This window comes from Cardiocondyla obscurior, linkage group LG26, assembly GCF_019399895.1.
Source record: "Cardiocondyla obscurior isolate alpha-2009 linkage group LG26, Cobs3.1, whole genome shotgun sequence".
NCBI classification, from domain to species: domain Eukaryota; kingdom Metazoa; phylum Arthropoda; class Insecta; order Hymenoptera; family Formicidae; genus Cardiocondyla; species Cardiocondyla obscurior.
In genome coordinates this window covers 1,241,902-1,260,518 of record NC_091889.1, presented here as the reverse complement: position 1 = coordinate 1,260,518, position 18,617 = coordinate 1,241,902, and the positions used below count along the sequence as shown (strand labels likewise).

The 18,617-nt window shown below is 39.6% G+C and overlaps 4 protein-coding genes across 8 annotated transcripts; 2 read left to right on the top strand and 2 right to left on the bottom strand.

The window, feature by feature from the left end:
• The first annotated feature begins 54 nt into the window (after positions 1-54).
• LOC139111996 (S-adenosylmethionine mitochondrial carrier protein homolog) lies at positions 55-2,595 on the top strand. The gene is made up of 6 exons (XM_070672726.1): positions 55-586; positions 952-1,108; positions 1,214-1,323; positions 1,429-1,669; positions 1,766-1,904; positions 2,033-2,595. The coding sequence occupies exons 1-6, from the start codon at positions 521-523 to the stop codon at positions 2,148-2,150; spliced, it is 831 nt and encodes a 276-aa protein (XP_070528827.1). The 5' UTR covers positions 55-520; the 3' UTR covers positions 2,151-2,595.
• On the bottom strand, positions 2,067-5,248 carry Hsdl2 (Hydroxysteroid dehydrogenase like 2). The gene is made up of 8 exons (XM_070672716.1): positions 4,588-5,248; positions 4,162-4,325; positions 3,862-4,075; positions 3,573-3,778; positions 3,282-3,479; positions 3,022-3,210; positions 2,797-2,925; positions 2,067-2,716 (listed from the first exon to the last, which is right to left on the bottom strand). Exons 1-8 carry the CDS (start codon positions 4,599-4,601, stop codon positions 2,604-2,606), a joined length of 1,227 nt encoding a protein of 408 aa, XP_070528817.1. The 5' UTR covers positions 4,602-5,248; the 3' UTR covers positions 2,067-2,603.
• Positions 5,249-5,792: 544 nt separating this feature from the next.
• Positions 5,793-9,547, bottom strand: LOC139111987 (zinc finger protein 3). 2 transcript variants are annotated; one of them, XM_070672710.1, is made up of 5 exons: positions 9,152-9,547; positions 8,025-8,349; positions 7,370-7,615; positions 7,099-7,281; positions 5,793-7,016 (listed from the first exon to the last, which is right to left on the bottom strand). In XM_070672710.1, exons 1-5 carry the CDS (start codon positions 9,314-9,316, stop codon positions 6,646-6,648), a joined length of 1,290 nt encoding a protein of 429 aa, XP_070528811.1. In that variant the 5' UTR covers positions 9,317-9,547; the 3' UTR covers positions 5,793-6,645. The 2 variants fall into 2 exon arrangements, with proteins under 2 accessions (XP_070528811.1, XP_070528810.1); XM_070672709.1 differs by having other exon boundaries at positions 7,358-7,615; positions 9,152-9,543.
• A 729-nt stretch (positions 9,548-10,276) lies between these two features.
• LOC139111994 (uncharacterized) lies at positions 10,277-18,616 on the top strand. 4 transcript variants are annotated; one of them, XM_070672719.1, is made up of 7 exons: positions 10,277-10,600; positions 12,612-12,765; positions 13,432-13,532; positions 14,902-14,981; positions 15,740-16,024; positions 16,389-16,511; positions 17,407-18,616. In XM_070672719.1, exons 2-7 carry the CDS (start codon positions 12,641-12,643, stop codon positions 17,683-17,685), a joined length of 993 nt encoding a protein of 330 aa, XP_070528820.1. In that variant the 5' UTR covers positions 10,277-10,600; positions 12,612-12,640; the 3' UTR covers positions 17,686-18,616. The 4 variants fall into 4 exon arrangements, with proteins under 4 accessions (XP_070528820.1, XP_070528823.1, XP_070528821.1 ...); XM_070672720.1 differs by lacking the exon at positions 10,277-10,600 and adding an exon at positions 11,694-12,387; XM_070672722.1 differs by lacking the exon at positions 15,740-16,024 and having other exon boundaries at positions 10,297-10,600.
• The last annotated feature ends 1 nt before the right edge of the window (position 18,617 follows it).

Below are 18,617 nucleotides of genomic sequence, written 5' to 3'. Positions count from 1 at the left end.
TTATGTCCCTTGATTTTCTCCTGATCATCTCAAGATAATTAAATTAAAATGTAAAAGTTCAAGGTATTGAGGCTGGATTTGTTACGTTTTATTAGCGTTACATTAATTATTCTTAAATTTACGTGGCTCGAGCTGAGCAGTTTTGAAGGGAATCGTATCTAGATCGTCTAAATTTAAAGACGGAACAAATTTAATTTATGGGAAAAAGATATGAACCACGGAACTGCGCATGTTAGGTGATAACCTAACTTTTAACATTTTATGTGCTTATCGTGACTCGACATGCTTATTTATTTAAATTCAAGTTAGCTGTTTTACGTTTGCTCGACATGTTCAGATGTGTGAATTGACGTATGTCCATTAAGTTTCAAAGAAATCTATTGAAAAAAATAGCTCTTTCCCCCCCCACGTTTCATTTAGCTTTACCTTTGCACGCGCTCTCGACTAGTAGACCACACATGACGGTTCAGTCGCTTGGAGATTATTTTAGAGAATTTAGAATAATTCGTTCAAAAGCAAGATGACAAAGACCGAAGGAAAGAATGAAGAAACGAACGTGCGAAATGTTTTTGCTACTTCTCTTATTGTAAGTAAACTGCCACGCGCAATTCGATTACGCAAACTTGTCGTACATGGATTATCACACACATGTAACGCACACATGTGCTTTTTTTGAATTGTCATTTTTAATAATACTGATGTAAGCATTATCGTTAAATATATTATATTTATAAAAAAAGAAAAAAAAACTTAAAGATCCTCCCAGAGTTGTCGGTTTCTAAATAATTATCAATAATTAATAAGACAGACTATAATTTTAACTCTTTATTCTATTGAAATTTTGTATTAAGTTTTTTTTTTTATGTCATAATTAAATCAAGATTAATAAATGGTAAAAAGACTAGAAGAGATGCAATTACCTGTTTGTACATGTAGTAATTGCTCTTACAGGCGGGAGGTGCTGCAGGAACGTTTGTAGACATTACACTATATCCCTTAGACACACTGAAAACACGATTGCAGAGTATGCAAGGATTTTCGAAGACAGGAGGTTTCACAGGCCTCTATAAAGGGATCTGTCCAGTTATAGTTGGCTCTGCACCAACAGGTAATGCAACACATATACATGTTGTGTACTTGAAAAAAAACTTTTTCTGTACATTTTTTTAATTTCACCATTATACTTAGGCTATTAATACACTTATTATTTCAGCCGCACTATTCTTTGTAACATATGAAGAAATAAAAACTGTAATAAAGCCTAGGATTTCTGAAGATTATTATACACCACTTCACATGGGAGCAGCAGTCATTGCAGAAATGGTGCCTTTTTAAATTACTTAATTTTGTAATAAATAAGCTGGCGATATTCTACATTAGATAATTGAATTTATGCACTATATTCATTAATTTATTTTATGTGTAAAGATAGCATGTTTAATACGAGTACCGGTGGAAGTTATGAAACAGAGGAAACAAGCACTGATACACGATAAAAAATCCCTTGATTTCAAATTATTATATCGTGGATATTGGAGCACGGTATTACGAGACTCGCCGTTTAGCATTGTACAGTTTCCGTTATGGGAATATTTTAAGAAAAATTATAGTTTTTATACTAAAAGAGAAATATATCCCGTGGAAAGTGCAATCTGTGGTGCAATCGCAGGTTCTTATAATATATATAATTCTATGCCGTTAAAATAAGAAACGAGAAAAATTTAGTTTTGCATAAGCAAAGATCACTGAATTAATTTAATTTTAGGAGGCATCTCAGCGGCTGTTACCACTCCATTAGATGTTGCAAAAACGAGAATAATGCTGGCAAATAGAACATTACTTTCATCCGAATTAAAGATATTAAATGTACTTCAAGGAGTGTATCTACAAAACGGTTTTTATGGGCATGTATCTTTCATGATTTTCTTTTCTTATGGCTAAAATTATTAATTTCAACTATTCTATTATTTATTCGATAACATACACATGTCACTGTATAATAATATTTTACTACACGTTTCAATATTAACAGATTGTTTGCTGGTTTTGGGCCAAGAGTAATGTGGATTACGTTAGGAGGTTTTATTTTCTTCGGAATGTACGAAGAAGCAAAAGTACTTACACATACAATATTTCCAATACTGAATTAGAAATGCAATTGTCTTATATGTTAAAAAATAATACCCTCTTAAATCAATTATTTATAATAAATTGTTGCAACATGTATAAAATGTTTATTTTTTAATTGTATAAAAATCGATGATAACAATTAATATATATATGCATATATTATTTATGTGAATATATTCTATAAAAGTATAAATTTAATATTTTTTTTACCTATACATTTAGTTCATTTTTATATAAAAGTTATTCTTATTATGTATTGTATAAAACTTTTATTAAATGTTTTGTTTCTTAGAAACAATCCAACAATTTAAAAAATTATAATACTAATGTAGTAAATTATTAATGTTTTTCTTATTTTTCATGAAAGAAAGTGTACATACCATTGTGCATGTTAGATATCGTATTTTAAAATATTATGATGTATCATGTATTATAATACATAAAAATATACTCTTGGATATCTTACTCCGTATTCACAGTTTTGATTTTAAACTACTCATTAATTTTTCCAATTTCATTGCTTTCTGCATATTTCCGCTAATATTTAATTTGCCTGTCATAAATGCAGAAGCCGGTTTTAACTTACCTGTTAACAAAAAATGAGTTTAAAAGAATTATATATATTAATAATGTCAATAATATAATACAATACAAGTACGAACGTACCTGAGAACATAGCAAAGAAATTATCTGAATCCATTGTAAGAGTTGCATCTGCTGGCTGACTCGGTTCTCCTTTACCAGTCGATCCTTTACCATTTTTCAAATCAAGAAACCATACTCCAGGCTCTTTTCCTAAAAATAAATATATAATAAATAAATAATTATTTATATTTTTGTTACGTTGCCATTTTACTTTATTTAAAGCTATATAAATTTTTTTTTAATTACCTTTTACATTAAATTTGTATATAGCACCAGTTTTGCTAACCAATTCAGTACTTAAATTTGCATTGATGGCATCAAAAACATGTGCTATCTGCCCACTTTCTTTATTACTCGTTTTAAAGGAACTAGAATTGTTACCTTCGACTTGTGCATCATCCAAAAAGAAGTCCAACATTAATTGATCCTTGTATTCTAAAAGATTTATACAAAAATGTTTACTACAGGCATGTTTAACAATTAACATATGTAAAGTTTAATATTACCTGGATTACATGCATAATCTGTAAAATCAGTAATGCCTTCGTTCTTTAATATATCTTCGTCAATAAGAAATTGGCCAGTAATGGATTTGCTATCTTTGCAAAGCAGTGCATAAACAGCATCACTCATAATTTCAGGTTTTCGACAGACATTTTTTGAATCAGAACCGGACAACATATCCATTGCAGCAGTATGTATAGCTAAAAGTAAAATTAACTAATATAGAAAAAATTTTTTAATAATTATTTTTTAACTATGTCTAAGAAAAACTAAATAACCCATTACCAACATACCTGTTTTAGGCCAAACAGCATTAACCGCAATACCGTCAGGTTTTAATTCTTCTGCCATACCAAGAACACACATAGACATTCCATATTTGGCCATGGTATATGCAACATGATTTTTAAACCAAATCGGTTTCATGCTCAAAGGTGGGCTTATATTAACTATATGTGGATTTGTGCTTTTCTGGAGATATGGTATACAGACTTTTGATCTGCAAAACAATTTTATTGCTAGTTAATTTGCAGCAAACAAACTTAACAATGAAATTTAAAAGGATTGAAGAATAAAACCTACACAAGGAAAGTCCCTCTAGCATTAATATTATTCATTAAATCGTATCTTTTCATATCAGTTGCAAGAGTGCCTGTCAAAGAAATTGCACTTGCATTGTTCACAACAACATCTATACCACCAAATTTAGCAACAGCATTCTCTACCGCGCTAATTACCTGCTTTTCATCGCGAACGTCTACGATACAAGGTAGAGCTTTACCGCCAGCTGCTTCAACTAAAAAAAGTATTTTTCATATTAAACATAAATTAATACTAAAATCCAGATATTGTAATTAAAAAAAAAAAAAAAAAATTAATTACTTTCACTAGCTGCCGTATAGATGGTACCCGGTAGCTTTGGATGTGGATCGGCAGTTTTAGCAGCAATGACAACATTTGCACCATCTTTTGCTGCTTTCAAAGCTATACTTTTTCCAATACCTCTCGAAGCCCCCGTAATAAAAATAGTGCGACCCGCTAACTTTCTGTTAAATATTAATCAGTTAGTATTGTATATTAAAAAAAAAAAAAAACGTAATAAAAAATTATAAATAAAAACATAGTAACATATATACAGTGCATATAAGTAATAAAGTAGTAAACACATAAAAAAATCTTTTTACATAAATCACGAAAACATGTTTAAATTGTCAATGTAACATATACAGAAGTCTTAGTCTCTGGAATAAAATATGCCAAGTCATATAATTGCAGTCTACAAGTTCATAATTGCAAAATAACGCTTACCCCGTGTTAATCATTTTTTCCAATGGTTATTTTGTTTGCAATATGTCGGCGTAACAAATGTCAACGTAGCTCGTCGATACGTGGCCAGATAACCAAAAAGTGAACCACAACGTTCAATTACAAACTGAACTGGGTAAGAGTAAAGATATATTTATTATTCCGAGTACTTTGAATTCAATCCCCACTCGACAGGTTCAAAGTACATCACGTATTTTTAGATTCCTTAGTTGATCTTAAGTGATTTTATAATTATTATTCCGCTAGTCAAGAATGCTGAGACCGACTAAATTTCCATCGAGAGTTAAAATCGAGTAAGAAGAATCGGGTTTGGTTGCGTACTCTGGCGTGTTATTATTTAATAAATTCTCTTTTCATTTTGCTTTATTTTATTTGTATTGTGCCGTATTTTACTTAATTACGTTTTATCTAGATTGATTAATTATTTTTATTTCGCAGATTCTTATCATCACGATTCTATCCTTGTTCACTATCGTCAGAAATAGCGTTCGTGGTGCTGCGACGACGGCTAGCGTACGTAATCTTGGCGTAGTGTGCGTTAAATTTCACACGAAGCACGTGCGTAGATGTTCCACAGAGCACCGGTCGCAGAGGAATAAGGATTGAGGGGGAACGTAGCCTGCTACACCTCCCCGCACTTCGCAGCCGAGAGAGGGAGAAAAAAAACAAATCGCGCCCCACTACATTTTCCCCCGTCCTCTCAATCTTCTCGGTGCTCCGCGGCACACGTGCACGTATGCCGCCGTCACCTCAGACCGGAGAGACTAGCATACCGCCGAACGCTATCTCTGATGGTCCGTGTATACGTGCTCCTCTCTCGGCCGCCGAGTGCGGGGAGGTGTAGTAGGCCGCGTTCCCTCTGTCCTATGTGACCGGTGCTCCGCAACACATCTACGCGCGCGCTTCGTGTGAGATTCGACGCATCCCACGCCAAGGTCACGTACGCTAGCCGTCGTCGCAAACTATCAACGCTATTCCTGATGGTGAGTGTACATAAGATTTTGCAATTTCTCTCCTTTTATATATCGAATAATGATCATGTTTTCGTGTTTCAAAATATTCTACCCTGTATTATTTAAACAGAAACTTTAATATATACATAGCAAAAAATATGAATTTAGAAGACCAGATGGTTATAACGATAATAAAATAACATTTATGTGCATATGACATAATTTATGACATAATTTCATTAATATAGCTTTGTATTTATATATTTAGAACTATATACACATTTTATGTATAATCCAAGATTTAAATCGCAAAGGAATACATGATACATCATACACGAGTCATACATGATCTGTTTTGAATATAAAAATTACAAGAATATAATCATTGCTGTCTTAAAGGAAAGCTAAACTATATTTAATTCAGTGTTATGCTATATTCAGTTATATGACATTTTCAATACGTTGCAAATGCTTAATTATTAATTCAAATTGCACTTAACATAAGAGAAAATCTATGCTATAATTCAGCCACACAGACAAAATCTTATTAATTGTATAAAAAAATATCTAGAACTTAAAATTAATATTAAATATATTTCAATCATTCTTGTATAAATTATAATTAAGTAATTGAAATATTCAATTGATTTTAATATATTTATATATATGTATATCTATAATTCTACTTATTTATTTTATTTGTTACACATATCTGTTTAGTTACATTTAAATAAGACATAAATTTTGAAACTTTATGTTCTAAATTTTACTACTTTTTATCTACTTTATTTATAATTATACATTTATAATAACATTCGTTAAAATTTGTACAAGAATGATTAAAATAGACATATATTTAATGTTTCTTGATGTTATATGCATTACATATAAGGATTATGAAACTGAGTCCATTTCCATAAATATAGATTAAAAAAATCTATATTGTAAATTTTGCTCATTAATAACGATAATATTCACTACATCTAATTCTGATATAGAATTATTTGAACCACAGCTGATCCAACAAATTGTTTTGTATCCATTAGACAACTCAGGAAAATCACAGCAAACTGAGCAAGACATTTGCTCAATTTGCTATGATTTTCTTGGGTGCATGGATACGGCTATGTCTCAGCAGAGAGCTCTTGTCCGTAAAGGTTTTCTCACATTCAACGCACTTGTACGTTCTACCAGTGTGCGTAACCAAGTGCCTGCTGAGACCTGACGCATGACAAAATGCTTTTGGACAAAGTTGACAATGATGCAGTTGAATATCGTTCGGATTCAATTTCTGGTGTCGACGCATATGCACTTTAAGGGCTTCTCGCTGTGTGAAACTCTTCTCACAATGCTGACATTGGAACGGCTTTTGGCCAGAATGCGTCATTAAATGTCGGAATAAAATTTCTTTTTGCGCAAAAGCGCGGTGACAGATATTGCAACCGAATGGTTTCTCGCCTGTAACAAATATTAATTTTATATTTCGATACTAAATATCTATTTTTCTTATTAAAATGGATATATTAGTATAAAACAATACCTGTGTGTGTACGTTCGTGTCTTACTAAAGCAGATCTTGTCGGGAACCATTTTTCACAAGCCTGACATGTGAATCCTCTTTGGGTGGAATGTACCGACTGGTGACTCTTTAGCATTATTCTTCGAGTGAAAGCTTTTGGGCACTTGTCACATTTAAACACCTTCAGTTCCGGATTAGCATCGACTACAATGTAATTGTCATTTATTATTTTTAATCATATTCTTTGTATATCACAGATAAAATATTTTCGAAGCATTACCAATAGTATCACCTATAGGCTGCAATTTCAATGTCTCGGGCTGATTGTTACTGGTAACCTCCATCATGTACACATTCTTATGATCGCTACCTCTAGGTACTTCTTCTGTCTCTTCATCAGATTCTTGTTCCTGTTTAATGCGCGAAGTCCTTATTGTACAGCGAGCCTTTGCAGTCCGTTCTTCGGCTGGTACTAATGTAATATTTTCTGGATCTTCTGAGACATTCTCTTCCATCTCTGGATTTTCGGAAGCCATTCCTGTGTATTAAACAATAATAACATATATGTTCGAATTAAGAATTTGGCGATATTTTCTAATGTACTTAGAAAAACATTGACCAGTTGATCACTGACAGTAATTACTAGTGATCATTCCACATATACATATAATAAAAAATTAGATAAAACAAACTTATTTTAATAGAAAGAAAGGCTACAAAACACAAATCTACTTTCTAGTTAATTGAAGATAAATAAAATATAATTTTGCAGTAATTTGTAAAGAAATAAAACCTTTGAACAAAAAATTAATTTTAAATACAAACCAGAGTGAAGCTGGAAAGGGTCTCACAATCCCTTTCCAAAAATTATAATTGTAATAAAACCAGAGTGGAAGATTTGGTCCAGAGCTGCTGTGCAGTGAAACAAATTCCTCAATAATACACACCCAGGATATAGCCGCCGACGAGTTCCTCCTCTGTTACCTTGATGGCATCCCCATCAGTCTGACTATTGTCGCCCTTAGTTGAAACGAGATCGGCCAGCAGCTGCTTGACCTGTTTGGATTTTCCTGTGGACTCTTTAGACTCCTCTCTACCACTGTCCTGACTCTCGCCTTCCTCATCCTGCCCAGTGAGTTGATGTATTAGCTTCATGTGCTTCCTGAGCTTGGAGTCTGCAGCCTGGCATTTTTTTTTGAACTGATAGGATTTCTCCAACTGATACTTGCAGGGATGGCATATCATGTTAGGCAGGCCATCCTGTTCATAAATCTGGAAGAATTAAAAAAGGAAAGGCTAAAACTCATCTACTTTAATTAAATTTATATGTAATAAAACTGTTTGCTCTTATCAATGTACATTACCTATTCGTATCTTATATTTTCTTGATTTTAAAATTAAAAAAAAAAAAAAAAAAAAAAAATTAATGAACCCTTTGTCACAATTTTTAAAACCTCTTTAAGCATTCAAAGTCCATCCGATTTCTTCTCTAACGTAGTATATCATTATAGATTGCAACAAGAAGCTTCGGACGGTTTATATCCCACCGAGAAGCCGCCAAGCAAAGACGTTCGACGTGCCGCCGGAGCGCATTACAGATCTCTATAAATCCGTCGGATAAACGGGATGCCTTCGCGCAGATTCTAGGTCTCTGTAATGAGACGGCGCGCGTAAAAGGCTGCGCTACACCTATCGCACCGGAGCTCGTCGATAACTCGGTAAGGCTGGTAGCAACCACGGCGTCATTTCGCGCGCGCACGCGTGCACATATGTGCACGTCTGGGCCTGTGTCACGCAGCTCGCATCGTTCTTTCCTTCTCTCTCTTTTCTGTATGTGTGTATACAATGGAACAACGCGGCGGGGAAGAAGGAGGCAAGGGAGGAAGATAATCTGAGAGAACGCCGTGCGCAGCGGGATAAACTAGATTCCTATTTTTCGATGAGCCGCTCTCAGCCGCCGATTATAATCGCCGACAATTCCGACGTCGCGACGCCACTCGGAGTAAATGCGCTCGGCGACTTCGGCGAGTCCAGTACCGATGGGACGGCCGTCGGCACGACCCCATGAACCCACCTCGATGTTAACGCAGGAGAGTATCCGGAGCGGCATCGGCACGGTGTCGTCGTCGTAGATTGGCACCATCTCCTCTTCCTTGGCTAAACACAGCCGGCACAGCTCGTTTACGTGGATAATCACGTTGCTCGGGCTGTCGCCCTTTTTTCTGCTGTACGTTTTCATCGCGCGTCTTTTCCGCCCGCGAGTGTCGCACGTTTCCTCGTCCACGGTTTGTCCGTTTGGTTACTTTTTACAATGATCTCTGCCCTTCCGCTTCTGACGCCTCGAGGCCGCTACTCGAGCTCACAACAGGTGCACGATCAGCGCGTGAATCGGGTTTTCCGTGAGGAACGTCGCAGGCGATACTCGGTCACTCACAACGGAATCTATAATGGCGGTTGTCCTCAATGGCGGGCGCGTACGGCGACGGCGACAGCGACGGCGACGGCGACGGCAGCACCGCCACGGCGGGAAAGGGGCGATCGCTGCGCCCCCTGACCTATCGCCGCGAGGAAGCGCGACAGACGCGTAGACGACGCCCAAGCGCGAGGAAGACGCAAAGATCGGTCAAGGCTTTTCCCGGTGAGCACACCGAGCACGGTCGAGTGACGCCGCGGTGACAACGCAGCGGATGGCGAGAAAACGGGTGAGAATCATGAGGAAAGGAGAGGAGAGAGAGAGAGATGATAGTCGGTAAGGGCGATTGCGATTATTGATCCTTCATTCTTCCCGGCGGCGGGAAATGCGAGCTCTGCCCGGCTTCTCCTCGCCGAAGGATGTAGTGGACTGCTCCGGTAATCTGCCCTACTCTCCCCGGCGAGAGGGTGGCCTGTTATCGCAATCGCGAGGCCGCGTCCTTGACGGCGATAAGAAAGCGCCGAAAGTGCCGCCGCGGAAAATGAAGGTGGTTCCTCGCGGCCTTGGCCGGCACGACGTATCGACGGGTTTAAATTAATTTCTTCCCCTGCGGTTTATCACCCTGGAAAACGTTAAGTTACCTTGATCGGCAATTAACCGTCAAACGGACCCAGGACGATTTTTCATATGTCGCGCGAACGCACGTCGTTGCGAAGGAAAGGAAAATCTCGCATCCTTTTGGCAATAATCTTCGCTAAAAAGAATTAACTATTCTACAGGGACGCATTTCCGCCAACCGGACTCGTGCAGATGGCATCTGCGAGGAGGAGCTTCAGGAAACGAGAACGTCATAAGGCTTTCCCGCGATTGCCAGGAAATCCGCCGAATACCGGGAATGTCGCAGAGAGAGAGAGAAAGAGAGAGAGAGCGTTTCGGGGGATCGAAAATAACCGCGGGGAAAGGCAGCGGGGGATGGAACGATTTCGGCGGTTCCGGGTGGAGGAGGGAGCCCGGCGACGGGTGTCCTCCGGTGATCTCGCTCTCTCGAGGGGTCCAGTGTGTTTCGCTACCCGAAGAGGACCCGCGTGCTCCACGTACATCAGCGCGAAGGTAGGTGCCTCGTTCTTCTCGCGCCACATCATTTCCGTCGGATGTTATCTCGCTAGATCGCGGAAACTGTGCAGAGAAATTGTGCGGACCGGAAGTCGCGGGGACGAGAAGTGGAGACGTTGAAACGGGACGGAGTTGTCGGGTGTATATTATCTGTTAAGTTAAACCGTTGTACGGTATCGATTATAATTTAAAAGATTTCAGAAGTAATGAAATTAATTGTTGTACGTCCGTTTTTTTATTAATTTTATTAATTTATTTTTTCTTTTACATCGTATTTCTTTTATTTTTAGATCTTTAGAAATCGATCGATATATCTTTATTATTTGCAGCTTAATTGGCAAGGCATGTGTCGCGCTCAATTATCATCTTGGCATTTGATCGCCTAATTATCAGAGAAAATTGGTCCAAGTCATTGGTGAACTATTGCGATCGACGGGAATAGAAACGATCGATCTTGCAGATGAAGCGGCGGTTGAAAAGTACACAACAATGCTCTCTCGGCGCGCCGTCTCGTTCTTAACCACCGCGGATGAATCCGTCACAACAACTCCGGACAGCCAAAAATTCTTATACGGAACATTGCGTCGTATCATTGAAACAATTGGCCCGAAATAGTCGGACGCGTCACGTCAGCAAGCAATTCCGCAATCGCGGAAAAATCGTCATCCTGGTTGCGATGCGCGGAACCGCAAGCTTCGCGAAAAAAGAAAATAGCGGATCCAAAAATAGTGAGAAAAAAATAGCGATCATCGTCATCGAGATACCGTCGCTTGGAATAGATGCGAGTTATGTAAAGAAAATCGACCGCGATCTCCGTGGATACCGGGAGCCAAAAGAAGCAATTATCGCTGTTCAAAACCGCTTTGATAACTTGCTATTAAGATAATATTTTTAAGTTAGACCTCGTGTCTCGATAATCTTCAAAGCGATAAGAATCTAGTATTACTGAGCGAGATTTATCTCGGCGATCTTTGTTGGTAGCTTTGCATTTCCGGTGTTTGCTTCGAAATGCACGTGGCTTTTATTGTTAGCGGAAACGTCGCGTTGGAGAGACTCTTCAGCAACCTCGACAAAACTGGTTGATACGTGCACTGTTGGATCGACGTCGATCGACCGATTTTTTTTGCGGCGCGTGAGCTTTAATGTAATTCAATACCAGGTCGCGAAGTATGCGCGGGCTCCAAAGACTAGCTGCCATGAGAGGGGGAAGAAGTAGAGATTTTGCGGACGATGTAGATATATTCGGAGGAATTTCGTAGGCAAAAATAACCGTGGTAGGCACCGGTGGCCGCCCAGCAGGGACGCGCCGGAGAGAATCCGAGATTTTCGGCTGTTAAGCTGGCCCACGTTTTGTCCAGGTATCAATCGAGCGTGATCGAGGCAGGAAAAGACGACGCTAATTATTGTAGGCGATAACAGTTTCGAGAATTTGTAAACAGCTGTCTTTAGTACCTCTCGTCAGTTTCGAAATAAAACTTGATTTATGATTACACGGAGGAACATTTATGATTCTTTTTATAAATGTTAGATGCGCACGAAAAGATTGACAGCGATAACATGTGACCGTTCGGAAAATTGATCGGCGCAGGTGATCCTTCGCGACACAAACGCGTCTTAAATTATATGACATGTTCCGCGGGAGGGAAGAAACGTGAGAACGGCAGCTCTTGTGTTTATGACCAGGGGATATAAATACGTTCCAAGTTATGAATAAAATTCGAAACTCGTGCGAAATCGCAGAGAAAATGCGTCGGAAATAGACGGTTGCGGCTCCGCGAAGAAAGGTATTTGATGAAACAAGATTTACAACAAAATCGTCAAAGTCGTAGTTTTGTTAAAAAAAAAAAAAATCTGCGAGTTTGATAAATTTGAATGGAAAACCTTCAAAAAAGATTTTACGCCCCGCCGAGACTTTGCAAACATTTATCTGACAGTTTTCTCATAACGTCTTTTTATATAAATATATTTAAAAAATATATATTTTACAAGAAATTTTTTAATTTTGCAGTGATTTGAGGAGAGATCCACGGTATCAGCATGGCCACTCAAAAAGCGAGACTTGTGAACAAACAGTTCAACTCTCCCATCAACTTGTACTCGCCAGAAGCGATACAGGAGACTCTGGATAGGCAGACTCAAGTGCTGGCAAACGGTGCAGTCGGGTAAGTTACGTTAAGTAATAAAAAAAATAATAAAAAAGTACGCGGAATATGTAAATTATTAAAATAACGATCTCAACATTAATCTCATGCACGTTTCTTTCAACCTAATAATATCTCCTTGGTCTAGTTCAGATTGGATTCTCGTGATCGATTTGGATGATTCATCGGCGTCGGGATCTCGCGGCGAATTTGGATCAACCGTGGCAACCACCTTGCGTCAATCGTCAAGCGTCAACTCCGCGATTCACGTGTCGCTTATCGGCCGATGTCAGTCGGTCGCGCGACGACGCCGGTCGTATGAATCAGCCGTCGGCGTCGATTCCGTCCGCCGCCGTTGGTTATTTTCGGCAAACCGAATCACCGGCCGCAGTTGGAGATAAACGGCCCGCGCCGAAGCCGATGGCTTGCACCGTCTTACCGCTCGTACTTGACTTAGTTTCGCGTTTGACGGGCCGCGAACGTGCACCGGAGCGTTCTTCTTCGCCGTCTTAGTCGTTTTCTTAATTCTGGTTGCTTCGAGATTCCTTCTTATCGAAATGATCGCGACAAAGAGGTGACGACTCTGGTTCTCACCTTCTAAGACTTGCTAATTTCTTTTGTAACTTGGAACTAGTCTAGTATTCATAACGTTCTTAACCGAGTTTAACGTGAGATTTCTCTTTTCAGGATCGACTTCAGCCAGTTGGCCAAGCCGGCGAATCTGCAGAACAGCGCCGTTCTACGTATGCTCGAGGAAGAGGAGGCGAGGCAGCGTGGCGGCCAGCCTGGTAAGAGAAGACACGTCTGTTCGAACATCACATATTCCTAGAAGGTGTAACTTTGAATCAGAAAGATATCTACGGTTTGCCGACAGATTAACGCGCGATGTAAAGTTTAGATCTGTTCACCCGCGTTCAAGTATATCGCATGTAAGTGCGGCGATGATTCACAAGTGTAAATATCATCGCGAACCGTTTGCCTGGTCATCGATCACCTGGTCTAGCCTCTTGAGTTATCGCCGCTATCGTTGGCAACGCGTTTTCAATTTAGCATGACACAACCGTTACCTTTTTGGCCGCGGCTCAAAGACATGATTTCGCCAGATTAGCAACGCGTTTTCGCAAAGCACATAAACGCCTCGGTCCACCGGACACTAAGCATTGTGCTCGAGAAAGATCCTCTTTGTGGAAAACATGTGGCGTTGATTCACCCTTCTAAAAATTGTTTCTAATTAGATCAAAGAATCGTTGTGTTCGAATTAAGTGTACTTGAGATTTCGATAAGTTCGTCGAGTGTTACGACTTGCTATCAAAGTAACAGTCCGTCTATATTAAATTATATAAATAATAATTATCTTTTAATACAATTATGGGAAATAAAAATATATTTATTTATTTTACTTAAAATTATAATAAATATTACAATCAAACATTTCTTACAAGATATATTAATCTAAAATTATTTCATGAAGCTCGTCGCTTTATTAAAATGCACGTAGCGCGGACGCGGAGATTTTTCCGGGCGATTTTTCGCGATCCTCTTCAAGGGCACGGGCCGCCACTCCCGATCAGAGAGATCGGGCACAATGTCAAGCCCCACTTCTTGGCCAGTTACCAGAAAGACTCTAAAATCGGTAGCCAGCTACTTTCCGCGATAATGAAAGGTACAGGTGACTTCGCCCGTAGCAGTTAGTAGTTGGCGGGTGCGCGTTTTGGCAAAGTCGCGATTTCTCTCAACCACCCGTGGCTGGTCCAGCCTAGCTCGCAGAAAATCGCATCGGTACGTTAATACGTAGAATCCAGCCGAGTTTATTATCTCCTAGGAAATGCAGCATCCCTACGACCAACTGTCAAGTCGAATTTAGTGCACAGTTGAGAGAAATCGATAAACAGTGACACGGGCGACTGACGTTGATACCGTGACGGATAACCGAGTGACATATATTTTATTCTACTGTCGGCAGACATTAATATTGAAAAATTCTTTCTTCTTCTCAGTTTAATTTTTGCGATATTTTTATTTTTAAGGAACGTAACATTCTCGCGCGTTATTGTTTAGACAAATTGGTACAGAATTATCGTAGCTGTAAACGAAGAAATTTCATAGAATCTAGTTAGAATGTTGTCTCTAACGAAGTTTGTTCTATTATTATCCTAGGTTTCAAACGAGTAGCCTGGCCGCCGCCTCCAGAGGATCAAGATTTCGACTACGTGGAGCAAGCTCCCGTTCAAGCGAAGGTAATAATGATCAGATATGTGTGTAAGTACGTAATTACGAGGATAATCAAGCAAGCGATTAGATCGCGCGAACTTTAAGAACCTCCGAAGAGGGACACAAGACTTCTGAATGTCCACGTGTTGTATGCATTTTTTTTATTCGTAATTCTGTATCTCCATTTAGTGCGATAGCTTCTCCTGCATCTTGCTATGCGTGTCGAGTGATTGCAACGATGTTCCTTACGTGTTTCTTTTTATGTATTGTTCACGCTAGCTCCTCTCTGTAAATACGAACATTATCGGTGAGCAAAATCGGTCAGTTTTAAACGCGCGAATCCACCTTTGCGGTCGTCGAGGCAGGTCAATCAATGAATTGCTTTCAGGAACAAAAAAAATGACAGATTGCTGTTGAATTGGTGCACGTTCTTTAGAACAACTCGATGGTGCTTGGCTCGAGCGAACCGCGATCAGATCACGAAACGTTATTAATTTAAACAGTAAATGAATTAATTATGTAATTTGTCAATTATTTTATTAAGGATTTTTTTGTCACTTAAATTCTAACTTCTACGTGTTTTTTTACGGGATTTTAATTGTTCATTATTCGAACTTTGTTAACAAGGTTAATATTAACAGTCGAGGAACATTGATTTAAATATAATAAACGATGTAGACGTGTACGAAATACGTGCACGATTATCCTCCTTCCTTCACGAGCAACAGATTCCAGCCTTTGCGTTCGCTCGAGCCTACAAAATTCTTTGTTTTCCTCCGGTGAGACCCGTGGGTACGGTGATCTCGGCTCGTGCCAGAGCAGTCCCTCGTCAGGTCCGTCACCCCAACCGCCCTCGACGGTCGCGCGGTCGTCAACACAGAGTGCTGTCCCGTCGTCTCCGTCGCCGGTGAGTCCTGGCGGCACACTCCTGCGGCAACCCTCGCAGTACCAGCAGCCGCAGACGAGCCCGAGAGGCGGCTGGGCGCCCGTGACACCCCCGGCAACCTCGCCGCTCTCGCAGCAGCATCCTCCGTTCCCGGTCCAGCAGCCGCAAACTCAGTCCCGGCAGGTAAGTGACGCTCGCATGAAGCTGACGGTCCACCGCAGTTTTGGATGAAGAGTCCGGTCCTCGGTAAGAAAACGGCGGCACGTGGCAAATGCTTGTGATGTAAAAAAAAAAAAAACGTCGGTCGCTGTCGTTGTTTGCGCGAGAGATTTATTATCCACGCATGTGCACTCTCGTTCTATCTCGTTCTATCTTGCATTCGGTGCCTCGCACGTTAATTGTGAGACGTTTAGCCAAGTTTCCCGAGGATAGCGGAAGATTTACAGGGTAGCAACTGGTACTAGTCGTAGGTGTTTCCGCGTGGGTGTGTACCCACGACGCCGAGAGGCTGATCTCGCATCATCCTGACTTTGTTTCCATTTTTCAGCACCCTCAAGACCCTTACGACCGAGCACCGCAGAATCCACCGGGGAATTATCCAGCCGCCTCTGCGGCGTTCGAGGCACCACCCTCCACTATCATCCTGCGTCCTGAGCCACCAATCTCGCAGGTGAGAGAACTTAGTAGCGAGAGTTTGGAACACTCATTAGTCATTAGGTAGCCGTTATTAGGTAGCCGATAATTAAATCTATGTAATAAATATAAATAAGATATGACATTAAAACTATTCAATGTATACAATTATATTTTCTTATGCGATTATTAAATTTACACACTCAAGTTCGAAGTATTGTCGGGATCGTGTCAAACATTGTACATTACGTCACGAGAGGATTCGGCAGCGAACGCGTTAACAAGCGTGTTTATGCGTTTGATATTATGTTACACCTCCCGCACCGGCTTTGATCTCGCTAAGAATAACGCGAGAAAATATTACGCGCGCTTCCAAAAAGCGGGTTCGGCATTGCGGGACGCGGAAAGCACCGGAGAAATCGTAGTGCGGTAAAATATTTTCACAAGGGTATCTCTAGCGCTCGCTCGCCTTTGGCAGCATATCAGCCGTTAAATATACGTTCTCGTCGTTCCCGCGGCATCGATTACATCTCTCTTGTCCGAAATTTATATCTAAGAATATCCCGCATCTAGCCGTTTCCGATCTGACCTTCGACTTCGAAAGAATAACGTTTCCTGCGTCACCAACAAGAATGCCGGTTCTTTCGGATATTACCACGAGCTCTGGCGACCGCGCCAAGTCTCGAGAGCGAGCGAGAGGCTGTAACCATTTCCTCAATTAACACAATTACCGGCAGAAATGTGGAACACTTGAGGTAGATCCATTTGAGATGGAAATGAAAACTGTGAAACGTCTATTTTGCACTCATTGTCAGCTTATTTAAGATATTAATTTTTCAGCTGTTTTACATTTTTATTTAATTAATTTTATCTTATAGCTCGTCTTTAATCAGTTTAATCTTACTTTTTTAAAATTTATTTTTAATTTATAGACACCAGCACCGGTGTACCAAGCCCAACCCGCAGCAACGAAAGCTCCGGCAACGGGCAATATGCGAGGAGACTTAAAGTGGCCGCCAGCACCTGTGAAGGCCCAGGTCGAAGCTGAGAACCGGGCTAGGATGGAGCTCGCAAAAGGCCCGGCTTTTAGGCCCCGTCGAGTACACAAGGACTACAGCGGCTTCTTCGCGCAACACGCTCTGAATAGCACCTATCCGGGCTACCGAGCACCGCCTGGCACCCAGTACTTCACCCCGGCTTATCACCATTAGCGAATATTCCGTTTCGAGCGATGCATTCGACCACAAGGCACTTTCGCCCTGAATGTCTCAGCTTGACATTCAGGACGTTGCTCGCACGTCCGTTGGAATTCACGGGAAACTAGGGAAATGCACGAGAGATGAATTCTTCATGAATAAAATAAAAAAAAAAAAATTACGAAGCTGTAAAAAAATGTATTGACGCAGATATCATAAATTTTTTTAAAACATAATTTTTTTTTTTTAAAGCAATAAACTGTCGTGTGTTTCTCGAGTTCCTAACGAGAGTTTCAACCTGGATTTAGAGCTTTAACGAACCTGTGTATACAGAGACTGAACGGTTACCTTTCATCTTTGCAGGGTAGCATAACTAATAATGGTTATCAAAAATCCGATTTATTTGACAGCATTCGGTTTATTATTCAAGTATCATCGTTCAAAAATTCCCACGCTTGTGAGTAACATTCTTTACTTATTTTATTTCTTCGTGCAATAATTACTTCTTTTTCAGGAAACAAGTTTTTTTTTTTTCTTTTGTTTAAAAGCATCTTCAATTTGGGAATTTTTGATCCTGATGAATCAACTCAATGTTGTGATAGAATTAACGCTGCAAATATTACAGATTTACAAAACTAACGCTTGTTATACAAATTACAAGAGTGAGAGATTTCGAAAAAAAATAATAGTACTTTTTACTGCAAAAATAACGACATAAGAAAGTAACGAACGTAAATCCGAATGTGAAGAAGAATTTGCGACACAAACGACTGAATCGTACAGAATAATGTTTTAGGAGGAAAAGAGCATGTTGAATTACTTATATTGAAAAGCGACGCATTTGATATGCAATTTGGCAATGCTCTGTCCGTTCACTAACCGACAAATAATTTTTAATAATGTAACATATCGATGTGAATAAATAAATATTACAATTTATGCTAAAT